This window comes from Camelus dromedarius, chromosome 3 (assembly GCF_036321535.1).
Source record: "Camelus dromedarius isolate mCamDro1 chromosome 3, mCamDro1.pat, whole genome shotgun sequence".
Classification (NCBI taxonomy): Eukaryota; Metazoa; Chordata; class Mammalia; order Artiodactyla; family Camelidae; genus Camelus; species Camelus dromedarius.
In genome coordinates this window covers 102,549,430-102,577,278 of record NC_087438.1, presented here as the reverse complement: position 1 = coordinate 102,577,278, position 27,849 = coordinate 102,549,430, and the positions used below count along the sequence as shown (strand labels likewise).

The window sequence follows — 27,849 nt, the reverse complement described above, 5'->3', positions numbered from 1 at the left end:
TCTTGCCTGACCAACACATTCCCTAAGTGACTGCCTTTCAGGGCAACCTGAGAGTTTTCTGCAAGACCTCACACTCCCTACACTTAGCCCAAGGGGGAACTGGGGTCTTTAATCTCAAGACGTAAGCAAGAGAAGCTTCAGTGGCAGCGGCTGCCGCCCTGGTAAAGCCCAGCTTGGTAAGCGCTTGTTCCCAGCTTGGGATACTCGAGAGGACTTCGTTATTCTACCTGCCACAGCTGTTCGCTTCCCGAGAGAGGAGTCAGGCTGTGGGGCTGGCCCGCGTGCACAGAGGCAAGTGAGAGGACGAAGATGGAGGCCTGCTCATTTTATTAAAGCAAATTACGTTTTTCCATACCTGCCAAAATGATGCTGGGGGAGCTAGGAAGCTAAAGGGCATTGCTTATGCCTAGGAAACTGTTGGATGAAAAAGGTAGGCAAATGGGCACGGAGCTGCCCATCCTCCAAGTCAGCTTCTTTTCTAAGCCAAGGGCCTGATGAGGGTGATTGTTAAGGGCTGAACAGTGGCCAGGATGGGGGTCAGGAAGTGTTGGGCTTAACAGCAGTGCTCTTAACCTCTGAATGTCCTCTCTGGGCCTTATTCTCTACAACAGGGTAACAGTCATGATATTTAATAACTGGTATGGTGTAGGCACTAGCTAGTCAGAATGAAGAAGGGCTGTGCTGGCGGTCTCAGCTGCACCTGGCCTTAGCTTTTTAGCTGTTGTAAGGGAGAGTGATGAGGACCTGGAGGAAGGGCCAGAGTGCAGGAGTGGGGAGCGGTCTAGGGGAGCTCAGAGCATCTACTGTTCACCTTTCACGTTCAATATATTAACAACCAGGGTGGCTATATTCCTGCTGAAAGTTAGAGTTGAGCATTGGCTCTGCTATACAATATGAGAAAATTGAGTTTGATTCTCATACTTTATGTGCATCAGAATCACTTGGGAAGCTCGTTGAAAACCCGGATGCCCAGTCCCCACCTCAGAACTACTGAACAGCACCCTGTAGGGCCAGGCTGGGACCACTATGCTCCTGAGACCTGTGCGCGTGGGTCAGCTGGCCTCTAAGGATCCAGCGCTGACTTTCAAGGGCTTTCTGATGCCTCTGAGAGATGACGTCGAGCACACAGTCTCCAGAGGAACACGCCCCACTCAGGGGTAGGTCATGTGAGTGAGTGAAGCAGGCTGATGGGGCCGTGCAAACTGAAGGGTGCGTGTCTGTTTCATGGAAGTCTTGACCCCGACCCAGCCATCACTGGCTGGCTGCAGTTGGGAAGGCAGGCCTCGTGTGGATGACCTTCTGAATTTTCAAGGGAAGGTGGAAGTCAGTGAGTCAGGAAGTCGCTGAGTCAGTCCTGCATCTCACCCCATCACAGGCGGGGTGTTGTTTTCTACTCTTCCGGCTCCAAAAGCCTGGTTGATGGGAGGGTGAAGGGCAGTGGAGACATAGCCGGCCCCACCCAAGAAGGGAAGGAGGCAAGTTTAAGTGAGGACCTTGATGCTGCTTACGGAGACTGGATGGAAGGGGGTGGCATTTCCTTAAGTGTGGCCATCACAGTCTGCTCTCAGCTGGCTGTCCCCCTGCTTCACCTTAGGTGTCCTCCTCCCCCTCCCCCAGCAGAGCCCGCCCTCAGCAGCTTTCTTAGCACTGAGGTGCCAGGTCTGATCATGGGGTAAAGGGGCACCTTTCCTAGTGGCTCTGAGTCTTAGCTGAGAGGATGAAGCTCGCACAGGACGTGATATTTGGCTTCAGACATGAGGTGCTAGGGTTCTCCCTGGGATGCCCTAGAATGTTCCACAAAGGAGTGGATTCCTCTGAGTACAAGACAATGTGGCCTGATTGTTACATTTAAACCTGACTGCCAAATGCTTCTCCTCCGGCTTGCCCATCCTTTCTCCCTCCCCTTTGTCTGTCTGACTCTTTCTTGTCCTCTAGGACTCCGTCTAGACTGTGTTCTGACCTCCACGACTCGGCCACTTGGCCCCCTTTAGCACCACAGCCCAGGCCATGCCCTTGTTCTAGACGTTCTCACCTGGAATGTCAGTGGCCTGCTTCCTTAAAAACATTCAAAGCTGATGTTTTTCAGGCATTCGCTCTGTGCCAGCACAGTTTCAGTGCCTTTAATAATATACTCTTAGTTAACCCTCACAACAGCCCAAAGACATTGGCACTATTATCACTCCTGTTTAAGAAGACATGGCTCAAAGAGGTTAAGTAACTTGCCCAACATCACATAGCTGGCAAGTAGTCAGGATTTGGACCCAGCCTGTGTGCAGCAGAGCCTGCATTTGTAACCAGTGCACTCTGCCACCCACCCTGCAGTCTGAAGTCAGTGGCCTGAAGTCAGGGATGGTCTCTTGGTGCACGTAGCATGGTCCCGAGTTGGGCTCTGAAGTTAGGAGCTTGAACTTGGGGTGTGGGCAGCTCTCAGACTTGCGCTGCCACCGTCTGTACTTAACTGTCACGCCTCAGTTTCCTTGGCTCCATAATGGGGACAGTTCTACTTGCCTTATAAGGTTATGGTGGAGGTTATAGGAAAGGATGTATCTCTTGTCCTCACTGCAGTGCCCAGATCAGAAATGTCTGCAGCATGGTGCTGGAATAAATGATGGGCAGGCCCAGTGAGTTCAATTTTACTGCCCCTTTCAAAGCCTCATACGACTCCACAGGGATGGGATTTGGTTTGGGAGGAAGGGCGTTTGATGCTGGGCTTGGCAGAAGGAGGCTGGATGGGATGGAGTGGCAAGCCTTCGGAGCTGCTTACATTTCTCAGAGAGGTTACTCTACAGAGGACATGGACAACAGGAGGAATATTCTGTTCCATTTGGAAGGTGTGCATTGTGTCTCCATTACACCCAAACGGACTGCTTTTCAGCCACAGCGGTTAAAAATTAACTGGATTCATTGCTAGTGAGGCACAGACTAAATATTTGGTTGGCTGGGCGTGTCTTAGATCTGCTGCCCTGGGTGTCGAGTAGATTGCTAAACTCGTTGCTGAACTCAGCGAGAGCACTTTTTTGGGGTAAAAATGAGGCATAGGTCCTTGTATTTTGACAAATCATATAATGCCTGCCTGTCCTTGTGACTTTTCCATATTTTCCCATCTGAATTATTATATTCACCTCAATGAGTCATGGAGTTGGGCTTGATGGTTTTGTGGAGTAGGCATGGGTCAGTATCTCCGAGAAACACCTAGAATGTGTTGCCGTGTTGGCTCTACCAACCTCAAAGTTCTGACATGCGTGCAGTATTCCTTGGCAGGATTATGGTTTTGTTTTTGCTTTAATAAGGGTCTGGAAAAGTCTTGGCAATTCAGTTTGCCAAGTGTGTGTTTGGTATGTAAAAGATAAATGTGTTTAATCCCAGTATCTTCAAGAACTGTCCAGGGAGAAGGTCTAATTAGACCTGCCTATTTTTTTTTTTAATGACATCCAGGCTTAATAGCAAATGGCATTTATGCACTAAAGTGCCCACATTGATGGGCATGCAATAAATGTCAAACCCCAACAATTAAGTTTAATGAGGATGAGCGGTTTGTCCTGCAGCACTGCCTCGGATGCCTGGGATGCCCTCTCACCCCTGTTTACAAGGCTCTGCCTGGTTCGTCCCGCTTGCTTCAGCCCCATCTTAGTGGGGTCACCTAGTGTTGCAGATTCCATTCTTCTTTCCCCACCTTGACCATCAGGAATGAAAAGAGAAGACTCTTTTATCTTCTCCCCTGACCCTCTGTCTTTCTCTCTCACTCGCATCACCTCCCCACACTCTCTCCTGCATGTTTTCTTCACTGTCCCTCTTTCTCGTCCTGCTTTCCCCCTTTTCCTCTCCAGCCTTGTTTGTCCAGTCCATTTTCATAAACGCTTCCCTCTAGAAAGCGCCCCCACCACGGCTGTGGATTGGCAGCTTCTCAGTGGCACTGCTGCCTTACCCTGCAACCTGGTGAAACAGCTAGTCTGCCCCAAACAGAAGTCAGTGAGCGTAAAGAAAGTTGCAGCACAAACAGAAAACACATCTAAGTTCAGACCCCTTACAAAGTTGTTTTTAAGCATGCTGTGCATTCTTGGGGAGGTCAGACTGGAGCCAGGATGCGTGAATTGTCCGTCATAGCAGACAGGACCCTGTCCACCGGTACGTGCTTCCTGCTGATCTACTGCACAGGATTCTATGTGGAAAGACAGACTGAGAAGCTTAAAGTATGACCGTTGTCAGCTCTCTCTCTGACCTTGTTTGGAGCAAAGCCGGGAAACTGACTCCCCTTGGTTTTAGAGGGTTCTCGGAATGTTCAAAGTATCTATCTCACACCCTTCCCAAAAGGTTCTCCCCGGGCAGCCCGGATTATGACTCTATGGAGGGAAAAAGATATAGCAGCTACTAGTGGCCGGACTCCAGGCCCTAGAAAATGACAGAAGCTATTCTAAGATGTTGAGGTCAAAGAAGCCATGCCAACATTCCCACCTTCGTGACCCCCCTGACTGAAGCCCCTTTTAGAACATCTTAGAAATTCTACACAGAGCAGAGGGGACGAGAGGCTGCAGACTCCACACTGGGGAACAGAGTGGGCAGGACGAGCTCCCACTTCTTGGTCTGAGTAGTGGCCTTGCTGCATTGAATCATATTTGGAAGACCACCCAGTGTATCCTCCCAGCCAGGCAGGAATCCCCACCCAACCTGTCCTTTGCTGGAGGTAAAATGGGCAGAAAAAGGACCCAGGCTCAAGTCCCCAAAGAATGGCAGGACGCCCTCAGTGGAGGCAGACTGTATTTAAATGCAATTCACCTCTCTGGGGGTCTAGGAAAAGCCACCTGTAGATTCATTTGCTGGGAAACGTGGTCTGCGTGGCTGAGGCCGTGGATGCTGAGGTCATGGTTTTGCTAAAAGTTGACTTCCTCCTCAGGTCCGTCTGCTGTCCAGAATGGCAGCCGCTTCGGTGGGCGAAGAGAGTGGTCATCTCTGGGCCCAAGGGGGCTGCTTCAGGCTGGGACCCCTTCGGGGTGGCTGGCTGTTCAGGCTTTCCGGTGCTGGGATGGGAGGTATGATGTTTGGCGGGGGGAGGGCTGTAATTCTGAAATCTCACGGTTTTGACTTGCTGTGAGAGAGAGGAGAGCAAAGGGACACAGGTGAGGTGGGAGCCGTGTGCTATTTCCCCCTGGGACTCAGTTCATGCTGTTTCTCTGCATTTGGCCCTTCTTGGAATGCCTCGTTCACATGTTCACTCAGCAAATACCTGTTCTGCTATGAGTGTCTACCAAGCATCACATGCTCTGGCAGGTGCTGTGAATCCAAGCTCGAACAAAACCGCCCTGGCCAATGACAGGGATGACAAGTGCTGTGGTGGGGCAGATGTGAGATGTGGAGGGATGGCAGAGGGGTGTCCAACTGGAGCTGGAGTAGGGCTTGGCTGCGAAGGCCACCTAGAGGCAGAGCTGTCTCAGCGAGGCACTGAAGAACGATTGGGAATTATCTAGGAGAAACAGAGTTCCCGGGGCAAGAGAGTATGGTCCCTTTGAGAATCTATAAGAAGTTCACCTCCCCTCTCTCCTCTGTGCCTACAACTAAGGCCAATCTCAAGGCCCACCTCTTCTTTGAGGCCTCCTGGCTGACTCCCACCGAGAGACTTCCATCAGAACAGAGTTAGCAAGCTGGACCCTCGCGGACTGAGTTTAGTCTGCAGAATGTTTGGGAGTTTGATTTAGCTGCCAATGTATAAAAATTGGGAGATTGCATGTAAAAAATCAGGATTTCATATGTCCCTTAAGGTAACCAAAGCTCAGGCACACGGGGGCCTGTGCCCCATTCTGGCTACAGCTGGCCGGAGCCGGTGGGCAGTTCCCCTTTTCTAGGGTTTGCACAAGCCCTTCCTCACTCTTCTTTCCTAGCCTGTTATACACCTGCCCGCCACCAAGAGGTATCTGCTTTGGCCAGTCCCTGTCTCAGGGCTTATCAAGGTGTTCCATGCCACTGCTTAGACATTATTTCTTTTTTCTATGAAATTGAATCCTAGTGTCCCCACACTGAGAATCCAAATGTTTTCGTACTTTTGACCCTCACCATATTTAGCAGAGGTCTGGGCCTCTACTAAACACAGTTTGAGGCCTGTAGCTAATACCTCGGGGTCATGGACAAGTGGGGCCTGGAGAACTCTGAATGAACTGAATACTGCAATTCAGAAAAAGAATTCTCAGCTTTTCAACCAGTTAACACTTTTCTCCAATGCCTTTCCCTCCACGCTTGTAGGTTAGCCTTAAGAGCGTGAGTTTTTGTATCAGATCTGCATTCTACTCCAGGCACTCATGGGTGTCAGCTGTGCCTTTGGGTAATAGACTTGAACACCATAAGTCTTCATTTCCTCATTTTAAAATGAGGGTGATGATAATGATCATATCTATTTCTGAAGGTTGTCAGAATTAGGCGAGATAGGACGAGTGAAGTACGCAGCGCCGTGCCTGCTAGGTTCTAGCATTCAGTAAGTGCTTAACAAAGAGGAGAAAGCCACACCATCTTCCTTCCCCTTTGGAGCGGAATGGGTGGTGGTGGTGTGATGGTGGTGACAGTGGTGTGCTGTGCAAAAAACTAAAAGATAATCATCACCTAATTTTCTTAATGTCACCTCCTCATCCCACCATCCCTCCTGCCTCAAGGATATTATTGAGAACATAATACTTTTTCAAAAACTCTTACGTCTTCTAGTGAAAAGCCCTGAAATCAGACATCACAGTAACAGTTCATGAGTAGTTACAACTGCGCGTGACCTTGATAAGTCACTTAAATTCTCCTGTGTTTCAGTTGCCTCTTCTATACTGTGAACGAATTCTGTATCAAGCCCGATGTATGCACTTGACTGCTCTGACCTCAGTTACTTTCTACTCCAATCCTATGAGGCTACTTCTCTTTTTACCACCACTTTACAGATCAGGCAAAAGAAGAGTCTCTGGTGGTGAAGCATTTTGACCAGCCCCCAGCTAGCCAGCAGCAGAGCTGGAATTCAAATCGAGATGGTGTCTGATGCCAAAGCTGTATTTTTCCCAAGCCACTTCTGGGCCTTGAGAGGAGGATGTGTAAGATACTCTGGAAGCACCAAGGAAATTCAGTAACACGTCTAGAGAGGGTGTGAATGGTGCGGGGGATGTAGAGGGGGTTGTGCATGAGGACGCAAAGTTAGGGGTCGAAAGCTACTCCTACCTTTTCGCTGCCATTTCTGGAGTTTTCTGGTTTCACCAGGATGGAGGGCGGGGCAGATGCCGGTGGTTTTGGTAGAGGCTCACTCTTGACGGGGGTGTCTTTGCCCTCCATGATGAGGGAACTGGCTGCTGAGTGGATCCTGGTGTCGCTGCCCCTGCTGACACCCGTGAGGGTGGGCTCCCCGGTGGGAGCGGACTTGGGTCCCACGTCCGCCACCACCGCCGAGGCTGAGGAGGGCACCCCCTGTGGCTGGTAGGCTTGGAACTGCTGAGGCCGGACCACCATGGTGGGGCTGCATCGGAGGGAGCCCACCACAAGGGTGGGGATCCCGGACTGGACGGGTCTCTGCAGGGATCCACCTGGGGAATTATAGGACAGTGACGTCAGCAGAGGGGCGGCTGACAGCAGCCTGGGCGGGGGCTGGGTGAGCGCCGGGCCCTGATATCCCAGAATAGTTCAGTGCTTTCCCAGTTTGACTGCACTTACATTCTCCCAGGGTCTTTCAAAGGTGACCTTGTTCTTTTTTTAGTGCTGATTGCTGAGGCTGGCAGCAAATAACTGGCTGGGTGAATATTGGGGCACAGGGTGTCAGAAGTCTGTTACCTCCATTTGCCTTCTGTCTGTCTCTCTCTCTCTCTCTCTCACACACACACACACACACACACTTTCACTCTCTCTCCTACTCTCTCTCCTACTCTCTCTCCAGGCCTTTAAGGTAGAAAATGAAGAAGACAGTCTTGAAGAGACAGCTTCACAGTGAGAAGCAAACACAAAGCCATGCAGACCAAAGAGGAAACCAAAGACAGAGACAAAGGAAGAGACAGTAGGAATTGATAAACTGAAGAGACAGTCAGCTCAGAGGCAGGAGCTGGAGGGAGAGAAAGCAGAAGAGAGGGGAGAGGACTCTGATCAGTTTCATGACGCAAATTCTGACGGAAGCTCCAGTAGTGGGACCTCTGCTTTTTGTCAGGTCCTCAGGGAGGAAGGGAGGGTGGGAGTTAGTGTGTGTGTGCCGGGCAAATGTGACAGCAGCCGGAAACAAATTTGGAAAGCTTTCTCACGAGTTAGGAGTATGCTTTGCCAAATCCCACGACACAGGCTCTGGAATCAGATCTCCCAGGGAGCCTGGGGCAAGTCAGTCACATCACCCCCCTGGTCCTTGGTCCCCTCCTTGTAAACTGGAGCTGGTAACAGCACCTCATGGGCTGGGGTGAGGATTATGTTGTTTCATGTGTGCAAAGTGTTAGGATAGTGCCTGGAACATAATAAATGTCTCGTGTTTGTTACCTATCTCTTTTGTGGGGTAAAGGAGAGCAAACCCTGAAAATGCAAGGTCTAGGGGTTTGGTTTTGCCCCTTCCCTGAGCTCACTCTTGATGGTCCTCCCTCAGTAAAAGGAAGCCATGCCTTCCTCAGATTCTCTGGAAGACAGGAGATGCCCATCTCTCGAGCATATGTCCTGTGGGTGACCTGGAGAATAATCGAGAATTCACTGCACTCTGGAGAGCAGTGGGGAGACACTGAGAAGCACTGGGGGCCATTTCTCTGTTAAGGGTCTCCCAGCATTTAGAGCCATAGGTGACGTCCAGCAGAGATGTTAGTCCTTCATGACACTCTCTGGACACGTGTGTGAATCAAAGCCATTTGTGTCCAGCACAGCAGGCCCTGTGTCATGAGTTCATCAAGCTGGGTGCAAACACAAAAAGTAGAACGCTCACTGAACACCGTTGGCATTCTCAGCTGCTGCCAGCAAGCCAGCCACCCCTTGCACAAGTCTGCCCTTTCAGTGTCGACATTTTTCCACTGACAGCCCTGTGAGTTGCATACAGTCAGTTCTCTGTCATTTTCTTCACTTTGGGGAGATTGATAGCTTGACCAGCCTCACCTTGAGAAAGAGAGAGAGAGAGAGAGAGAGAGAGAGAGAAAGCCTCTGGGACCTGAGACAGTCAAACCCACATTGGGCAGACATGTCCTTAAGCCCCAAGAAATGCATGAAAAATCAGTTTATTACCTTATCTATTTATCTTCGTTCCTAACTTCCAAGAGATTCAGTGTTTTCTTATTACGTGGGCATACAATGCAAGCGGGCAAAACTCCAGGCCAATCAAGATCTACGCAGAGGTTGGGAGGGAGTGTCCAAGAGGAAGCTTGAGCATTGTCAAGGGGATGCCCATCTTGGCATTCATGGGTGGTCAAGACCAAGTGTGATCATGTCAGCCCTAAGTTCACGTTCTAGATGATCTGCTTAGTTGTAGTAGCAGTGATAGTCCTGAGAAAATACTAACACTATAAAAATACAGCTAACATTTCCCCCAGGCTTATTCTGTGCCAGGCACTGTGTTATTAGGCTTAAGTGGATTATTTCATTACCCTGATGATGTAGGTTCTATTTTTATTTCCATTTTATAAATGAGAAAACTGCAGACCCAAGAGGTCAGTCACTTGCTCAAGGCTGTTGTGGGGGGACTACCTGTTGTGTGTGTGTGCTAGGGGGAGAAGGTGGAGGTTGGTGCAGGAGGGTGGAGGAGGGAGGCACGTTTGGGAAGAATTAAGAAGCAAGAGTAGTGGGATTGGTGGTCAAGCCAGAGATCAGATGAAAGCACTGAGAAAGGGTGGAGCTACTATACTTGTTTAAATTTTCCTGGGGCATTTTCCTGTGTGGCATATTGTCCCACATGTGAATCTTTTGCTCTGACTAGTCATGCTGCATTTTTACCTACAATCATTTTTCTGAGATAGCAGGAGAGATTGCAGAGCCCAGTTTAAGTCAGGGGATGTAGAACACATCAAATTGACTTCTCTTGGCTCACTGTCTTCTTCTGGAGAGGTGTATGGATATAGAAGCTTGAAGTTTTGTAGAACAATGGGTTTCAAATGCTTTTTAGAACCCCTGAAAATGAAGTCTTATGCAGAAGTTCAATTTTAAGATGAAGGATCTATATAATTGCCACGTATGCAGTGCAGATGTTACATAAAAATAAAAGCAAGGAGCAGAACAGTGTACTGTGATTACAAGGTATGTATGTATGTGGACAAGAACTTGGGATTGGGGGTTAAGGCTATATGAAGGAGACTTTTGTACAGTATAATTTTTTTTTTTTTGCCTTGTGCACGTAGTAGTTAAAGAAAGTGGGATTCAGGGGCTCTTGGCATCCTTTTCCTTCTCCCCTGCATCCTTCCTTTGTTTCCCTTTTGGCACCCCCTCTGAGGGGTTCCCTGGAACACAGTTTGAGAAGCACTGATCCAGCAGGCGCTTTAGCCATTGTGTCTTCATAAGAACCAGCATCCACCTCAGCTATGTCCTAATTCTGTGTTGGTACTCAGGGCTGCCGTCAGCCCAGTCAATTAACATGCATGTATGAAGTGACTGAGGGCAGTGAGCTTGAGACAGTCTGGTTTCATCCAATCAAACAACTCAGTATTTGGGAATTGTAAAGCAGCCTTCATGGAGGCTTGTTTTAAAGCCAAGATCCTTGTGTTTGCAAAAAGCACTCTGTTTACCTGGGGTCAGATGTCCCCATCATTTAGCTCTAGGCATGTTCCTCTAGGCCACCACTTACTCTTTCTCATGCTGCTCCGCCCTTTGCGAAGAGAGCCCTGCCCCGTGGGCCCCAGGCCGGCTGTGCTCCGCGTGGGGTTGACCACAGCGGTGGGCACGAAGACGGACTTGAAGGGACGGTTCTGCCGGGGATTGGCTTCGGAAATGCTGCCTTGGGAGGACACAGAGGAGGTGGATAACGTCCACGTGGTGTAGAGACCAGGGCTGCGGGAATCTGGAAAGCTAGATGCCTTTCTGGTTGTGGAAATTTGTTTTTGAAAGAGAAGAAATAGAGAAAGAAAATGTTCAGTCAAGAGTCCTATTTTATTTTGTTTGTTTTTGTTTTTTGGTGGGGGGAGGTAACTAGGTTTTACTTCTTTATTTATTCTTAGATGATGTACTGGGGATTGAACCCAGGACCTCATGCATGCCAAGCATATACTTTATCACTTGAGCTATACCCTATCCCCCTAGAGTCCTATTTTAAAGGATTACAAGCTCCCAATCATATACGAAATCTGGCCTCTCCTCACCCTCTTCCTACCCACCTACACTGTCTCTGTCAACCACATAGGCTGAACTACGTAGACCTCACCTTCGGCACCTTGATAACTGTGGATGCACTGAGGGCAGGGAGTGGGTTTCCTACTGAGGCCCTGGTGGGACTAGAAGACTCCAGTTTCACCAGCTTTCACTCCAGCTCTGATCACTCCTCACTCCACATTCCTTTAGCCCTTGAGTTCAGATCACAAGATCTTATATGTATTCATCTTGCTTTGCAGTGGCCATTTCTTGTTCATTCAGTGACTTCTCCATTAGATTCTAAACTCTTTGAAGGCAGAGATTTTATATGACCATTTTATATCCTCTGGGTTCTGCATATATTGTTTATTAATAAATGTTTGTTGAATGGCTGCCATGATGCTTTTAGTACTGCAGCCAGTCATTCAGGCTCACACATATTGTGCACTTACGGTATGCCCAGCATTGGTCAAATGCTTTGCCCACATTAGCTTATGGATTCTTTACAACAGCCTTCTGAGGTAGTTACTTTTTTTTTTTTTTAATATTTTTTATTGATTTATAATCATTTTACAATGTTGTGTCAAATGAGGTACTCTTAACACTACTGTTTTATAGACTGAAAAAACAGAGACTTACGGTTATTTGCCCAAGCAACTAGTAGAAAGCAAACTGAGATTTGAACCCAGGTCCAGGCTGGCCCTCGGCTCTACCCCTGAGCTATATCACTCATGGTCTTACTGCTGAGCTACACTATCTCCTGGCTAGTTACAGCATCCATCACTTGGTAGCAGGGAAAACCCTGCATCCTGCTTGAAATAAACAAACCAAAGGAGCTGGTAGGCCCTACTCATGCTTCCTTAAGACCTAATTCTTCAGCCTTAGGCTCTGATTTTTAGGAGTAGTATCAAAATTTTGTAAAACAGCAATCTCTTGTCCATTGCTTCCAGTCTGAAACTCCCTGAACCCGTTCCTGGCTTTCTACCAATCCTACCCCAACATCACAATGCCTGCTGAGCAGTCCATCAGTCACCTTGTCACTCTGTTGATTGAATAGCCTCTGCTGATTCCCTGGGAATAACCAGCTCAATCAAGTCCCCAGCACAGAGATGCCTTCCCTCTGGTTTCCTTTCCATCATTGCCTCCAGGTTTCTCTCTAGGTAATTTCCCCCTTATTTCTCCTTTCCCTCCTTTTGCTTAAAAAACGGTGTGGAGTTTAATAACAAGCCACCGGTGTTGTACAAGACGGGTCAGACATCATTTAACGTGGCTAACTCTGCCCAGGAAGTGCACACAGCCAAATGCACCAGGACCTGATGCTTGCAGCCAGGGGACTTCTGTCCACAGCCTTCAACCTGCCTCTGGTCCCTAGTGACTGGGTCAGTGAAGTGGATTGGGTGGTCCACCAGTAAGAGCTCAGGCTACAATCTGAAGATGAGGGCTGGGCTGGAGAGAACTCCCCAGCACTGGCTTCCTTGGCAGAGCCTGCACCTGCCCGTCTTTTGAACAAAGGCATCAAAGTGTTGGAGGCTGCAAAATGGACTGGCAACAGAAGAGACAAGTACCAAAACTGTTGCCAGCAGCAGCAGCAAGGACAGAATACAGTTAGCTAGGCCCAGGTCAGCCTATTCCACAGTCCCTTCCTTGGACAGCTGTTTACAAACAAGGTGCAACCTCATTTTTCTGAGCCCAGCACTAGGCCAGATTCCAAAAACTCCTAAATCTCAAGTCCCCCACCCAACACCGAGTCGCTCTGTTTTTGGGCTTAGCACTTACCTAACACTTTCACAGCACTTTGCTAACATAGATTAATTAATCCCCACGACACCCCAGACCTGCATACATTATGATCCATGTTTCCTAGATGGAGAGACTGGAAAGACATGCCGGGTTTCAGAGAGGGGTGTACTTGTTGCCTCTGATTTGCTCCATTGTGCTGCTTTGAGTGTGCAGGTATCTGTGTCCCCTTTCTTACCTGTGATATGAGCCCCTAAGAACTTGCCCAGTATTTGAAAGAGGCATTCCACACAGCAGCAATACCGTGCTCAGCGCTGGCAGTAGCCTCCTGATAAGGCAAAAGCTTTATCTAGTTGTGTGTAGAAAGCTAAAGGAAAGTGAGTGGTGATCCACGTGTTGCTTTTCTCCACCCCTTGGGCACTGGGGTGGCATGTGTGTCTGGTGAAGGTTGCAAGAAAGAGAAGTTTCGTGGCTAGTTGGGCAGAAGGGCATTTATTGAGAGGATGGGAGGGAGAGGAAAGGGCTTGGAAAGGATCCAAGGGAGGCTGCAGAGAGCTGAGCAGCAGGGATCTGAGGCAGGAGGAGTCTGATCAGGTGCTGCTGAGTTCTCGGTGTGAAGGTATGAATCGTCTTCCACTTTGCCCCCATCCTTTCCCCACCCTTTTCCCTCCCTGTTCACACTCCCAAGTCCCAGGAGGCTGAGCCTGTCCCTCAGCTGTGGTGATGGGCTGAGAAGGAGGATGGAGAGGAGGAGCTGGTTTCTTCAACCTCTGAAAAGGGAGGAAACTCTGCCTCCACCGAGACCGTGTGTGCAGGAGGAGACCCAAAGGGATGCAGGTGCTGTCACGAAGGGCTGGGATGACATGTGACAGGTGCTCAGTACCACCTGAGCCAGGGGATCCCTCCGGGATCTGGGAGCTAGGTGGTGGTGGCAGAGACTTGGCTGTGGTCACAGTTGGGCAGGCTGGCATCACCACCGAGCACAGAGGGCTGGAGCTCTGTACAGAGCAGCCGACTTTCCTCTCTCAGTGATTAAAGGGCTCACTTGCTGAGTCATAAATCAAAGCCCTGGCATTTCGGTCAACACTGGTGGATAAATGATCCCCAAACTCTGGCTGGCTCAGTTCACTAGGGGATGATGCTAATAAGAGCAAAGGTTCAGACACTCAGGGGGCACCTTGCCCTTTGAGGTCTGCCTGTGTTATATAGGCAGTCCTGTCCACCACGGAGGCTGGTGGCAGTGCAGAGCCATCACTGCCAACAGACAACAGAAGTGAAGGAAAACCTCTCCCACACACCAAACCAAAGAGTGGAAAGGGGCCTCGCGATGTAGTTCAACCCACTCAGTAGTAGAAACTCAGCTAACAAAAGACAGCGTCATTCAGATGAGAAGTGGGAGGAACTAAACCTCTCACAGTGGGAAGCGTTGTTAAGAACAAGGACCTGCCCCTAGATAGACACGCTGAGCATGTCATCCGTGTCCAAGATTCGTGGGGATGGGAACTTTCTTTGCATCTGGGAGGCTGCCAAGGAAACCCCCCCCCACACACACACACACAAAGCATTGATCTGCTGTCCCCTAATAGCCCTCAGGGGATTATGCTCTGATAGGGTCTTTCCTTTTTAGAGGCAGAAACACCCATCAGCATAAGCCATGCCTCAGAACAGGCATATATTGAGGCCCCTGTGAGCTGAGGGTCGGGGGTGGACTCAGTGGCAACCTGTGATGCTGAAACTCCGTCTGCTCTCTGATACGTGGCCGTCTGGGAGTGGGTGAGCCTAGGTGCTCATGACTTGCTGAAGAACTCAATAGATCTACCCTGGAGAAAAGCCAAGAAGGATAGAATGGAAAGCTGGAGCCTTGAAATACACTGGAACAGAGTCCTACATGCATAGGGTGACCATGTGTCCAGATTTTCCCAGGAGAGTCTGTTGACGCCTGCTCTCCTGGTGTATTAAGAGTCCCTCTTTTATCTCAAAAGCATCCTAGTTTAGATGATAAATTGTACAGTCATTCTTATTTTAATTTTTTTTTTTCATGCAAGAACCAGGACTTAGGGCTAAGCCGGATGCAGAAGCAAATGCCCCAGTAGTAGAGATGGGCCTAGAGCGTTCATGGTAGGCTCCTTGGAAGAAGCTGCTCAGGAGATAGGGCAGGTGTCCTCCCTGCTCTTCACTGTCACTCTGGGCCATCCTCCCACCCTCCTCAGTACTTCCCAGCTTTGACTCGCATTATCTGACTCCTCCATCCTCCACCCTGCCTTGTCGCATATGTCACTCCCCCCCAGGCCTCTCCCCTGGTTCCTTGGAGAATTCAGCCCCTGGCTACCTGTCATTCTCTCCAACACCAGAGATCCTGCCTTGATGACCTCATCCAGTCTTAGGGCTTTAAGTACCACCTCAAGCCTGGACCTCTTTCTTAAATGCTAGACTTACAGACGCAACCGTTTACCACTTACTAGGATTACTAACTGGCATCTGGGGCTTAATCTGCTGAAAACCAAGCTTTTGCTTCCCTCTGACACCTCAAAACCTGTTTGTTCCTCTTAGAGTTTTTAATTTCATCTCAGTGAAAGGCAACTGTCTTCCAGTTACTCAGGGCAAACAAACAAACAAACAAACAAAAACTTGGATTCACCTTGAAGCCTCTCTTCTATTATACTCAGTATCTGACTTGTCAGAAAATCCTGTGGTCTCTCCTCTGAGTACACCCAGCATCTGACCGCTGCTCCCTACCTCCACGGCCAACATCTTGGTTCATTTCACCATCACCTCCCGACCCCAGGTTACTACAGTGTCCGATTAACTAGTCTCTCTGCTTCCACCCTTTACTCTTACCCTCCACCCAGCAACTAGAGGGCTCCTCATTAACACGTAAGGTAGATCATGTCACTTTTCTGCTCAAAGCCCTATATTATGGTTAAAGCCAAATTCTTCGTCACGACTGGGGCAATTCTGTGTGATCTGAATCCCCGTTACCCTTCTGACCTCATCTCCTACTAACCTCCCTCTCACTTCTCTGATCCAGTCCTGTTGGCCTTTCACGTCAGGCTTACTCCTTCCTCAGGGCCTTTGTACCATGCTTGCTGTTCCTTGTGCCTGGAACACAGTTCCTTCATTTCCTTCATTCCTCCTTCTGACTGCTCGGTAAGGCCACCCCTGACCAACTTACTAAAACTGTAACCACCCCCACACAAATTCTGTCCCCCTTTCCTGATTTATCTTTCTTCTTAGACCTTATGATTAGCCTACTACATATATTACTTACAAGCCTTCTTACTGTCTATCTGTCCCACTAGAATGTAAGCTCCAGGGGGCAGGCACATGTGTATTTTGTTCACTGGTGTTTCTCCAGTGTCTAGAAAGGTGCCTGAGCTTAAGTGCTGAATGAATGCTTACTGAACCAATTGAATTAAAGCATCAGTTACAGACACCCTTAGTTTGCCTCTGGAGATTTCGCAACCTTCTAACAAATTCCAAGAACCTTTCACTGAAGGGAATAACTAGAATCTTCTACTCGAACCTTCTGTCATGGGAAGAAATCTTTTTGCCTGGATCTGATCTATTGGAACCCACACTTTGCATGTACTCTTTTGAGAAAGGGGACCCACCACCTCACCAGCCAGCCTGATGGGGAAAATCTATGGGTTAGAAAGTGCAGTCTTTTATTAAACTGAAACCTTCCAAGTTGTATCCACTGGTTCACTGCCCCCCTGCCGGAATAAGTCTACTTCCTGGTCTACACAGTCTATCATGGTGCCTCTGACCCTTGTCTTCTGCAGCTCAAGCAATCCTAGTTTCGTTATGGGTTTCTCTGATGATGTAGTTTCTGCCTCCTCACCATCGCTGCCCTCCTCCGGACACAGTGCCCCGCCTACATGAAGTTCCCCCAAGCTGGCCATATATGACTACAGGTCTGACTGCCGTAGAGAACAATGGGATTATCACTTTCCTTGGAGTTATGACTCTCTGGTCTATCATAAAGGCAGGGTTTATGGGTGCTGATTGCCTCACTGGTTTGTGACAGGCTTTGCCTGGGCTTCGAGGGGGGTGGAGGTTGGAGGAGGACTGGATAGGTTGGGGGTCTGTGTGCATTGGTGGTCATGTGAGGTGGCTGGACAAAGTGTAGACCAGTGGAATTGATATGTGTGCCAGAATGAAAAAGGCTGGGAAAGGCTGTTTGGGAAGAAGACCTGGAGGGTAACTAGCATGTGACCTGGGGTGTGGTCAGATGAGTCATGAAAACCCTGCCTAATGGCCCAGCATCCTGGGAAGTCTCCCAAACTGCTCCAAGAGGTCTTCTGATCATTGCATTTTCCCATTGTGCCACCATTATGGAGTGTTGGGGTGCCGGCGTGAAGTGCGATTTGCAGGTGGGTTGCACAGTAGAAAACCTGAAATCTAGTCCTCGAGTAGGTTGCTTAACTCTGCACATCAGTTTCCTCATCTGTAAAATTCCACCCACCTTACAGGATCCTTAGGTATAGACAATGAGTTAAAAGATGCAAAAGTGTTTGTAAACTGTGAACTATTTAAGAGATAACTATTTTTGCTATTTTTTTTTTAAATTAAGTGTTTGGAGAGTACTAGAGCAAAAGCTTTTTCTTGATCTATACTCTGAAAGGGCATTGGGTCCTTCAGCAATTCAAGCCACAGCTGGCCCCTGGTCTAGATACACCAACCTCTGATGCCTGAGACTGGAGAGGGCGCACCTGAAAATGGGGATGACGTGGTTGCTGGGAAAGATGCCGACTCGTCCAGTCACCAAGGAGACGCCCCTGAGCCAGCCGTCCTGGTACCTCCCTAGTACCCTGATGCCCTCTCCCTTCTGCAGGTCCAGCTCATCGGGTCCATGGGCTGAATAGGAGTGCAGGGCTACAAACCTGGGGAGACACAGGCAGTTGGTGAGAGAAGAAGGTGAGCATGCCTAGTGGAGGGCATGGAACCAGCGAAAGGTAAAGGGAGACGGAAACTCAGAGCCCGTTGACTCAGTGGTTAGCAACGACAACTTTTTAAGAATTGAAATCTTAACATGTCAGGCAGATAAAAGTGGTAGAACCTGGCTGAAACAGCAATGGAAGGGCCCAGATCCCTGGCCCCTCCATCTTCCCGCTCCTCCTTAGAGTGCCCCACAGCTGCAAATCACTATTTAGGTCACATCAGCATTTTGACCATGGCGAAACTGACTTAGAACAGAGAGAGGAGTTGGTGACCAGGAAATAGTGGCAGAGCTGGGCCTCAAACCCAGAAGTGATGGTTCTGCCTGGGATGCTTTTTCACACTGCTTAGAGTGTCACTCGAGGAAACGGTCACAGCCATCAAGGTTCAGGGAAATGAGGGGTCAGTACAGAAGCCTGTCTGATCCACTGCCTCTCCTAAGGGTGCGGACATGTCTGACCCCAGGAACGGGGAGGAGCTTGCCTAACGTAGGCAGGAGGTGGACCCTGGGAAGTGGGAGGCAGAGGCTAATTTCAGTTTAACGGTGCGTAGTCGGAGTGCTGGCTGCATGGTGGGATGGAGGAGAGCAGGCTTGAAATGTGCTAGAAATGTTCTCAGATTGGAGCATTGACTTTCCACTCTGAAGTCCACACAGGAGTTGGGCAGGTAACATCCAGGTATGAGCTGGAGGGGGAAGACCTTGGGAATAGTGATACTGGTGAAAGAGAATAACTGCCTGACTAAAGGCATTAAAAACAACCCACTTTGGCTTGCCAGGTTCAGGGTTACCAGGGTATGGACTCAGGCTAGATATTGGGAAGTAGTTCTAGACCTTAAGGACTTCGAGACACTGATTTTATCAAAGGGGCTAGGAGAGTGTTCTCATCTGCAAGGTTTTTTTCTGTCTAAATTGCTGTATTTCTTTTTTCCCTGATGACTTGAGCAAGCAACATCTATTTATGACCTAGCATTGTGAATCTAAAGGAAGACCATAGATATTGCTCAGGACTCAATCTCCCTGCAATGTTTTGGTATATTATCTTCTAGTCTCTTTCTACTTTTGTAAAATAATGAGCCAGGATGATGTGGTTTGCTAATCACGTTGTTCACCATTATTTCCTTTGGTGATTGTAAAGGAAGGGGAGGTGCGGTCTCTCTGGATGCGATGTTTGGGGCCGGGGGATGCTTGATGGCAGAGGGATGGCAAAGATGACCTGTCTGTTCCAGGACCCTGAGAGTGGAGGGCTGAGGGTGTTACTCACATGTTAGCTGAGAGGTGTTGCTGGGAGCCAGGCAGATGGACGATGGCCGTGGAATGTCCCGGGGAGGCAGGTACAGGGTGGTAAGTGCTGACCTGCACAGATAGAAAAGCCAAGCAGAACCAGTGAATGCCCCAAGCCAGGCCCACAGCAGAGCCGCTGCGGCCTGACACAGCAGAAAACCAGGAGCCACACCCTGCACCACCCATGGTGTGTCTTCTCTGTGGTTTGTGGCTGTGGGCAGAGCAGGGTGGGGGTGGATTGGTTTACAGTCTGCTGGGGTGGCAGGCCAAGGTCGCATTCCAAAAAGTTGCTCAGATAGGGCAGAGCATGAAGACCTCTCCAATGTACAGTCAACAGGGCACTGCCGGCACCTCGATCTGTTCCCCCGGCCCCTCCCCACCCATCTCCCAGTGCAGTCACCTCCTTCTATGCAAACCTATTCTCCAAACATGATGCGATGGCTAATATTGAGAATGTAAAGCTTTCCAGGCAGTTTTAAGTGCTTTACAGGTAATTCAATCTTTATTAAAGGTCCTCTTATCATCCCTATTTTTGGGTGAGAAACTGAGGGAAAGAAAAGCCACTCAACTAGAATGAAACAAAACTTAAAACCAGGTAGTCTAGGTCCTGAGCCCACACTCTTACCGATGCTAGTATTAACACATGCACACACGCACACATAAACACACACAGAACAAGACAGAAACAAAGGCCCCACCCGGTCAGTGCAGACAACTAAGGAGATGGCCACCTTCTGAGGAGGCAAGTCTCTTCCTGTTACTAGGATTGAAGACTGAGGCCCAATCTGTCTGAGTGAATGGGCTTCTGGTGGGTGGTTTCCTGGGGTCGGTTGTGCCACAAAGGGTTTGTGAGGCTGGATGCAAGGTCTTCTAGCAACTGGTGCTTCCTGGAATAGGATCTGGGGATCTGAGCAGGATCAGAGAAAGGGTATGGGTGTGAGGGCGCGGGTGGGTCTTTCTCCTACGATCTAGAAACATTTTTTCCTCCTTTTGGAAGGAAATGACTCATTGAAAAGAAGTCTTTATCAGGACAGAAGAATCTACAGCTATGTGGCCTCTGGGCATTTTCAGGTCTTGAGGTGTTGATGGGGGAGGAAGGGGACCAGGGCAGGGCCTGGCACAGACTTGCCTCGACATTCTACTGGCCATGAGGCCCCCTCATCAGTCATGTGGGTGGAGACAATGCAGCTCCCGCCCAGGAGTCAGGGGACAGGTCTCGCTTAGTGCTCAGGCGAGTGGCTCTAGCATTTTACCAGGCTATGTGATCTTGAGCAAGTATTGAATTCTGTGGTTCCTCCATTTCCTCATCCATAAAATGGGACAATAATGGTATTTTTCTCATTGAGTTTTTATGAGGATTACATAAAATAATCTATGTAAATTATTCAGCATGTTCTAAGTGTTCAAGAAGTGTTACTTATTTTGATCTGCCAAGAGATTAGCTGCAGTGCTGGGCAGGGTGGTGTGGGGGGAGCATATTCCTCCATGAACCGATCTCTTCCCTCCCAGAGGGAGCTACAATGCTGGAAGGTACTTAATCGTTCTGATGCTTTTCTGTGTAATTCTTACCTTGGTGGTACACATCCATAAATGATACGGTGTTGAGGTTTGCCTGTTTCTGAACACAGTGAGAAGGGATTCACACTGCGTGGATTCTCCTGTTACTTGCCTCTTGCACTCAGTACTCAGTTTTTGTGGTGGGTTTTCCCTGCCATCCCGTATTTCATTGTATGCGTCTACCACCATCTGACCATTTTATCATATATGCATCATTTGGGTGATTTTCAGTTTGGGCAGTCCTGAATGATGTTTCTATGAACATTCGTGGGTGTGTCCCCTGTGCACATGTACAGAAGTTCCACCAGGATATACACCTACGAGTAGAATTGATGGGGCATGAGCCTGCTCAGTTTTATTAGGCAATAACAAACTGGTTCCCAGTGTGGCTGTAACAATTTACACTTCTGCCAGCAGCCAATGACAATTCCTGTTATCCCACCATCTCGAAAGCTTGTGGTAATGCCAAGCTTTTGGGTAACTGTCTGTGGTGGGTGTGAAATGATACCTCATTGTGGTTTCAAATTAATTTCTCTGAGTACTAATGAGATTGGGTTTCTTTTCAGATGTTTATGGGCCATTCTTGTTTCTTATATGAAATGCTTCTTCATTTCCTTTGTCTCTTTCCTTGCCCTTTTTTGGGTTATTTTCTTATTAAGTTTTGAGTTCTAATATTTTGGATATGAATTGTTTTGTAGCTTGTATTTTTACTCTGATGTCTTTGGATGAAGTGAAGTTCTTATTTTTAATACAGTCAAGTTTACAATATATTCCCTGATGGTTGATACTTTAAAAAAATCTTGAATACAATTTTTTTTATCCCAAGGTCATAAAGATATACTTCTATATTGTCTTCTAAAAGTTTTATAGTTTTGCCTTTCACATTTAAGTCTTTAATCCACCTGGAACTGATTTTGACAAGGGAGGAATCCAATTTCATCTTTTTCCACATGGATACTCAATTAACCCAACACCACAGTTCACCCTTCCCTTCTGATCTGCAAAACCTGCTCTGTCATAAATCAAGTCTCCATGCTGTGTCTGTTTCTAGGTTCTCCAGTACATTCCATTGGTTTAATAGAATCCCTATGCTAAATCCATGCCATCTTAATTACTATCGCTTTAAAATAAAATTTGATATCTGATTGGGTATGACCAACTCTTCACCCCAACGAAATTCCATCTTCTTTTTTCAAAGTACCTTTGCTATTGGCTTTTTGTCCTTCTATTTGAATTTTAGAATTTTAGAATCATCTTTTGAGTTCCAAACAAACAACTCATTGGGATTTGAATTTATAAATAAATTGGGGGGAAAATCAACATCTTTAAGATGTTGAGTCTTCCAACCCAAGAGCGTGACATAATTCTTCATTTATCTTAAGTCTTCTTTAACATCTTTTGATAAAGTTTTATACATTTTCTCCATAAAAGGCTTTGCCTGTCTTTTGCTGGATTTTGAAAAATTGAGTTGCTGTTGTAAATGCTATCTTTTTGTTTTTCTGTTTGTTTTCTTTTTATTTATTTTGTTTGTTTTCTTTTTAGAATACAGAAATGCAATTAACTTTCTTATACTGATTGTATGCAGTAACGTGGCTAAATTCTTATTTACTCCTACTACATTTTCCTAGATTCTTTTGAGTGCTCCAATAGACAACATTATCTGCAAATAATAACAACTGTGCTTCTTCCTTTCAAATACTTAGTCTTTTACTTCTTTTTCCTATTTTTCCATACTGGCTAGGTGCTCTGGGAGGGACAGAGTTGAGCAGAAACATACCAGACATTTTATTCTTTTTCTTAATCTTAAGGGGAATGTCTTTAACATTTTACCATTAAGTGTGATGTTTGCTGTAGATTTTATTAGACTTATTTAGATTTTATTAGATTATTTATTAGATTATGTAGATTTTATTAGATTTAGATACCATTTATCATGTTAAGGAAGTTCCCTTTTACTCTTAGTTTGATAAGATTTTTAAAATATGTGCAGTGAATGAACATAGGATTTTATCAAACTTTTTTTCTACAGCTATTGAAAAGATAGCTTTTTTCCCTTAATTTGTTAATGTGATAGATTACACCAGGTAATTTCATAATGTTCAGCTGAACTTTCAATCTCAGGAAAACCCCAACTTAATCACGATGTATTCTATCTTCATACACTTGTGGATTTGGTTTGCTAACAGGTACTGGAGGGCTTTTGCATCTATGCCTGTAAGTGAGGTAGAACTCAAAGTTTCCTTTCTTATGTTGTTGTTTTCTGGGTTTTGATTAAGAATATCTGAGTCTCATGAAATGAGCTGGGGAGTGTTCTCTTTTCTTCCATTCTTTAGAAGGGTTTGGAAAAAGTGAAGTTAACCCCATCTTGAAAGTGTGAAAGAACTCACCCATAAACCTATCTGGGTCTGGGGTTTTCCTTGTGGGAAGAGTTTAAATTTCTTTAATGGTTATGATACTACTCTAAAGTAGTTGCCAGGAGCTGTTTACCAAATGTAAAATGTTTTTCATACTCTGCTTGCTGAAGATAAATTCCTGATTAATTTATTTGCCTGATGGCCTCTGTTGGGGAGAAAAGGTGGTACCTGGAACTTATGCATAGAAGCTTGGAAAACCCTAGCTTGGAAAACCCCAGCTGACATGGATCCCACACTGTCAGTTCAAGCCCTCAGTGTCTCCAGGGTTCCACTCATTACTTAAGAAGAACCCCTTGTGAACAGTCACTGATTAAGGGGCTTTCTGTAAGTCCTTGAGACACTGTGCAGCCATGGCTGAGAGGATGGACTTTTGGGGATGTCTGAACTGAGTTTGAAATTTGGCACTGTAACCAACTGACTCTGTGAGGCTCAGACTTAATTCCTCTGAGCCTTAGTTTCTTCATCTATAAAAGGGAGCAGTAATAGTAGCTACCTCATAGAGTTCTTGTGAAAATTTGATCAGAACTTGCATGCAAAGTACTTTGCTCATGTAAATACCCAATAAAGTGTAACACTGAGATGGGGGACAAAGCAGATGTGTGAGTAGAAGAGGCAGAAGGTAGGACCTTCTTAATGAAACTGGACTTAAGAAGGAAATATTCATTCTCCGGAACACCAGGGCCAACCTCAAGAGTCCAGATGCCCTTTCACAAAGACCCAGTGAGGGGTGACTACCCCTGTGTGGGGGACATGTATTTAGGAATCTCTTTCCTGACTCGGGACTGGGCTATTCTCATGCACCCTGAGCTTCCAGTGGAGGGTGAGGTCTGACACCTCTCTAGCTGTGCTCTGCATTGGCTTCTTGGGAAAATGCAGGAAAAAAAAAAAAAAACCAAACCCACGTCAAAAGAGGAAGTCAAAATCCTTTTCTTAAAACTGGGCCCTCTGATTGGGCAAAGAGTGTCCCCACCTGGCCCCTCACCTCCTTCTTCCCTTTTCAGTCTCATGCTCTCCTGAGCCCAACAGCCTGCTGCCTTCAGGGCAGGATTTTAGTCCCAAAGCAGAGTCTGATGGCTGAGGGCTATTAGTGCTTTTTGAAATGCCAGGGCATACCAGAACCTTAATTATAACCCTCACCCTCCTACTCATAACAGTCCATCTGAAGGAGTAACTGCTTGGCAATAATGATAATTAAATCCTCTCACTGGACTTCATGAGAGACCATAAAAATCTAAACAAGTAAAGTTCCTCTTAAGTCTGCTGTGGGTCCTCTCATGGCATTTATTCACAGAAGATGCTTGTCACGCATCTCCTGAGTACCAGGCACTGTGCTAGGTCCTGGGGACTGATGACAAAGGCCACTGCTCACCAGGATAGCACAGACTGCAAGAAATCTTCTGTCCGCCCTACGCCAGGGTCCTGCCTTCACATTTTCTGGATAAGAGCATCCCAGAGAAGAGCTGTTTCTGAACATCTAGAAGTTTAGGTGCTCTGCTGGCCTCTGAAACAGACCCCACGTCTTAGAAAGTGGCTGTTTATGGTGGAGGGAGTAGGGCTGAGACTTGGAAAAGGGCCCCACAGGGAGAGTGGGATGGAAAAGCAGCAGACCAAAACCAGTCAAGACACACAATGGCATAATCGTTAAAAACCTGGGTTCTGGATTCAGATTTCCTAGGTCTGTCTCTCCCCACTTTATTATTCTTTCACCATGTGACCCCGGGAAAGCTGTTTCACGTGCCTGGTCCTAAATTCCTTCATCTGTTTTAGGTGAGGTTTGATAAGTTTTTCTCTAAGGACTGTCAATTTTTATAGGTCTGTGGGTTTCACTTTGGGGATATAGCTGGAGGACATAATGGAAGCAGGACTTAAAGCATGACCTTCTAAAGAAGGTCATGAGCCCAGAAATCATTTGACAACGTCAAGTTCACATGGCATCTTCAGAAAGTTAATTTCTTGCCATGTATTTGTTGTCTCATTATTTTTAAAATTTCTTGAAGGATATCATAGCAACCACAATGGACGTTTTTAAAAAGAGAAACAAGATAATCTCTCACTGCCCCTCCACATTATCAAAACGGTTGTCTTTGCTCCTTTTGAGTTATTAAGTCCTCTTAATAAATGAAGGATTTACAATCTTAGAAACTGTAGGATCTGGAGGCCTCAGGATCCCCCAGATCACCGCCTGATATCTTTTTTCTTGACAAGTCTGCCTCCCTCTTCTGGATTGTTGTTACAGGAGACCCTTGGGAAACACCCCACCCAGAGGCAGAGATCTCTGATGTGGCTGGTCACCTAATAATTCTTCCTTTTCCTGGGGTTGACAGGACATGGCTGTCAAGTCCACTGAGATCCAGGGGTCGTTTCTAGGGACAGCCTCAGGGATCTAGGCGAGTGAAAAGAACAGAGAGTGACATGCCCAAAGCCAGGGCTCACAGCTCCTTTCTGGATAGCGTGCTTGCTGGCTTTACAAGGTGGTGCAGAAGTCAGGAGAAGCTTGTCCACTACTGTCTCAAATTAGACTTCAACAGTTTTGATTGCCCGCCCCGAGGGCTCAGTCTGTGGTGCCTGAAGGCCGGACTGCCCCTGGAGCAAGCACTCTACTGTTTCTCCTGACACTGAGTGAACCACACCTGCTTGGGAGCGCAGCCGCATCTCACCTTTCAGGGCGCTGCATTGGATAGGAAATAATGGGAGAGTACGTTTCAGGGAATCTCTGTTTCCAGGTGTCACGATATTTTCATCTCATTGTGCTCAGAAGGAGTAAAACCATGGACTTCCATTAAGCAGGAGGAGATCCCAATTTCTGGCCCATCCTCAGAACACCCTTAAACTTACTATTTGTTTTCCCAGAGTTTAGCACAGTAGCTCAGCACTCAACACATGTCTGCTGAGTCTGCTTTCAGGAAGGTCAGTGGCTAAACCATCTGGGACAGATGTGAAGGGACTGTCCTTCTCCCAGTTCTGTCTTCTGCTGGTGTTAGGTATTTGTTGACACCCAACGACCGAGGTATATTGCAGGGGGGGGCAGTTTACTTTTTGTTGTTTACCTTCTCTTGCTGTCCCCTAGCTCAGCCTCTTCTCCTAACCAGCAGTTTCCCGCAAACTCTGGGTGTCATTTTTCTGAACACTCTGGGTCATGGATTTTAACTAGCAGAACTCCTGGAACATTGGAGGGCCATGATTTGAGAGTGAATGTCTGATGCCTTTCCATTGACAAGTGTTCTGAGTGTTCCCAGCCTTGAGTGAGGCAATACGAGGATGGGATTGAAAGGGAGGCATGGTCTCTGTCTCTTCGGAGTGTATCGTCTCACTGGGGTCAGATGGGGGACACCAGAACAGACTTCAGAAATCACAAGCACCACAAAGGCTAATACTTACAGAATGCCTGCTGGGAACCACCCATTCCTAAGTACACTTTTAATCTTCAAAACAAACCAAAGGGCTAAATACTATTATTATCATCACCATTCCCATTTGACAGATGAGAAAGGCAAAGCAATACCTATTAAAGTAATCTGCCCAAGGCCATAGAGCCAGCCAGTACGCAGAGCTGGGATTCAAACCTAAACACCGTGACTGAGAGCCAGCATCTCCGCGATCCCTACAGTATGCAAAGCAGCGCGTGCACTTTGGAGGCTTGAGAGGCTCAGGCTGCCAGGGCCTCAGGGGTCCCAGGGCGCAGGAGTCCCTGAGGGCTGGGGCCCTCAGACAAGCCCTCTGTGGCTCTCTGGACCTCATTTGCTGGGCTGACCTGGGCAAGTATGCCCCGTTTCTGGCACCCCTGCGTAGACGCCTGGGAAGAGATTGCCTAGTCCTTTCTCTGCCGGGGTTTCAGGGCGCACTTCCAGGGCTTTCCTAAGGCACAGGCAGCGGGACGTCAGGCTGGGCTTTGCCTCCTTCAGCAAAGCCTGAGGGAGAGGGCTGGCTGCATTTGGATAGTCACTGCTGATGCTCAGGTGGCTGCTGGCCACAACAGGGATGTCGACACACCCAGTGTCACTTTACCCCGATCATGGGCCAGGTGGAATGGCTGTCCCTTATGTAACAGGCAAAGTTTTTCTTTGAGTTGTGGTCAGGGGACTAAGGTTCATATTAACTATACATGAACCTTGAAGAATCTGAAGCCCCCTCCCCTTGGCTTCAGAACTCCAGTATATGAGAGCTGGAAGGGACCCTGAAGATAGTCTGACTTAATGTCCTGAGCCTCCAAGAGGGGAGATGGCATGCTCAAGGTCACCCGTGGGATTTGGCGGCATAGTCAGGTCAGGTCCCCACTGGGAGAGGGGCTCATGTCCTGGTAGCTGGTTCAAGCGTTTGGTGTACATGACTTGTTTCCCGGACTAAGTCACTCATATTCACAGATATTTATTGAGATTTCCATGTGCCTGGCTCTGTCCTCATGGAGTTTATATTCTAGAGAGGGAGAAGGCGAGATAATAAACACACAAAATAGAAAGTAAGGACAGAGACTGAAAAAAAAAAACAGAGTAACTGGGCAGTGGAGGTGGGGAGGGGGCTTTGCATAGGGTGGTTTTGATTCCATGTCTTCCTACCTGGCTGGGAGGATGCTGGCCATGAATTTGGTCCAAACCAACATGTTGCCCATTCTGTACACCTGGAAATTGTGCCTTTGAGGCGCTCTTGGCTTTGGGGTTCGGTCCTGTTCACCCACAGTGCATGAAAGGG

At 47.6% G+C, this 27,849-nt stretch overlaps 1 protein-coding gene across 4 annotated transcripts in view; it reads right to left on the bottom strand.

Annotated features, from left to right (window-relative positions):
* The window catches only part of SH3RF2 (SH3 domain containing ring finger 2), a 119,534-nt gene that overhangs the window by 11,539 nt on the left and 80,146 nt on the right, over positions 1–27,849 (bottom strand). For 3 of the 4 annotated variants that reach the window (XM_010990357.3, XM_010990358.3, XM_064484411.1), the window contains 5 exons: positions 19,173–19,264; positions 17,685–17,855; positions 10,736–10,968; positions 7,177–7,535; positions 4,739–5,083 (listed from right to left, as the gene is read on the bottom strand). In XM_010990357.3, the coding sequence (XP_010988659.1) occupies positions 4,808–5,083; positions 7,177–7,535; positions 10,736–10,968; positions 17,685–17,855; positions 19,173–19,264 (1,131 nt within the window). In that variant the 3' untranslated portion in view covers positions 4,739–4,807. Of the gene's footprint in view, positions 1–4,738; positions 5,084–7,176; positions 7,536–10,735; positions 10,969–17,684; positions 17,856–19,172; positions 19,265–27,849 lie in introns of those variants that run through there. The other variant, XM_031449273.2, reaches the window with a different exon arrangement.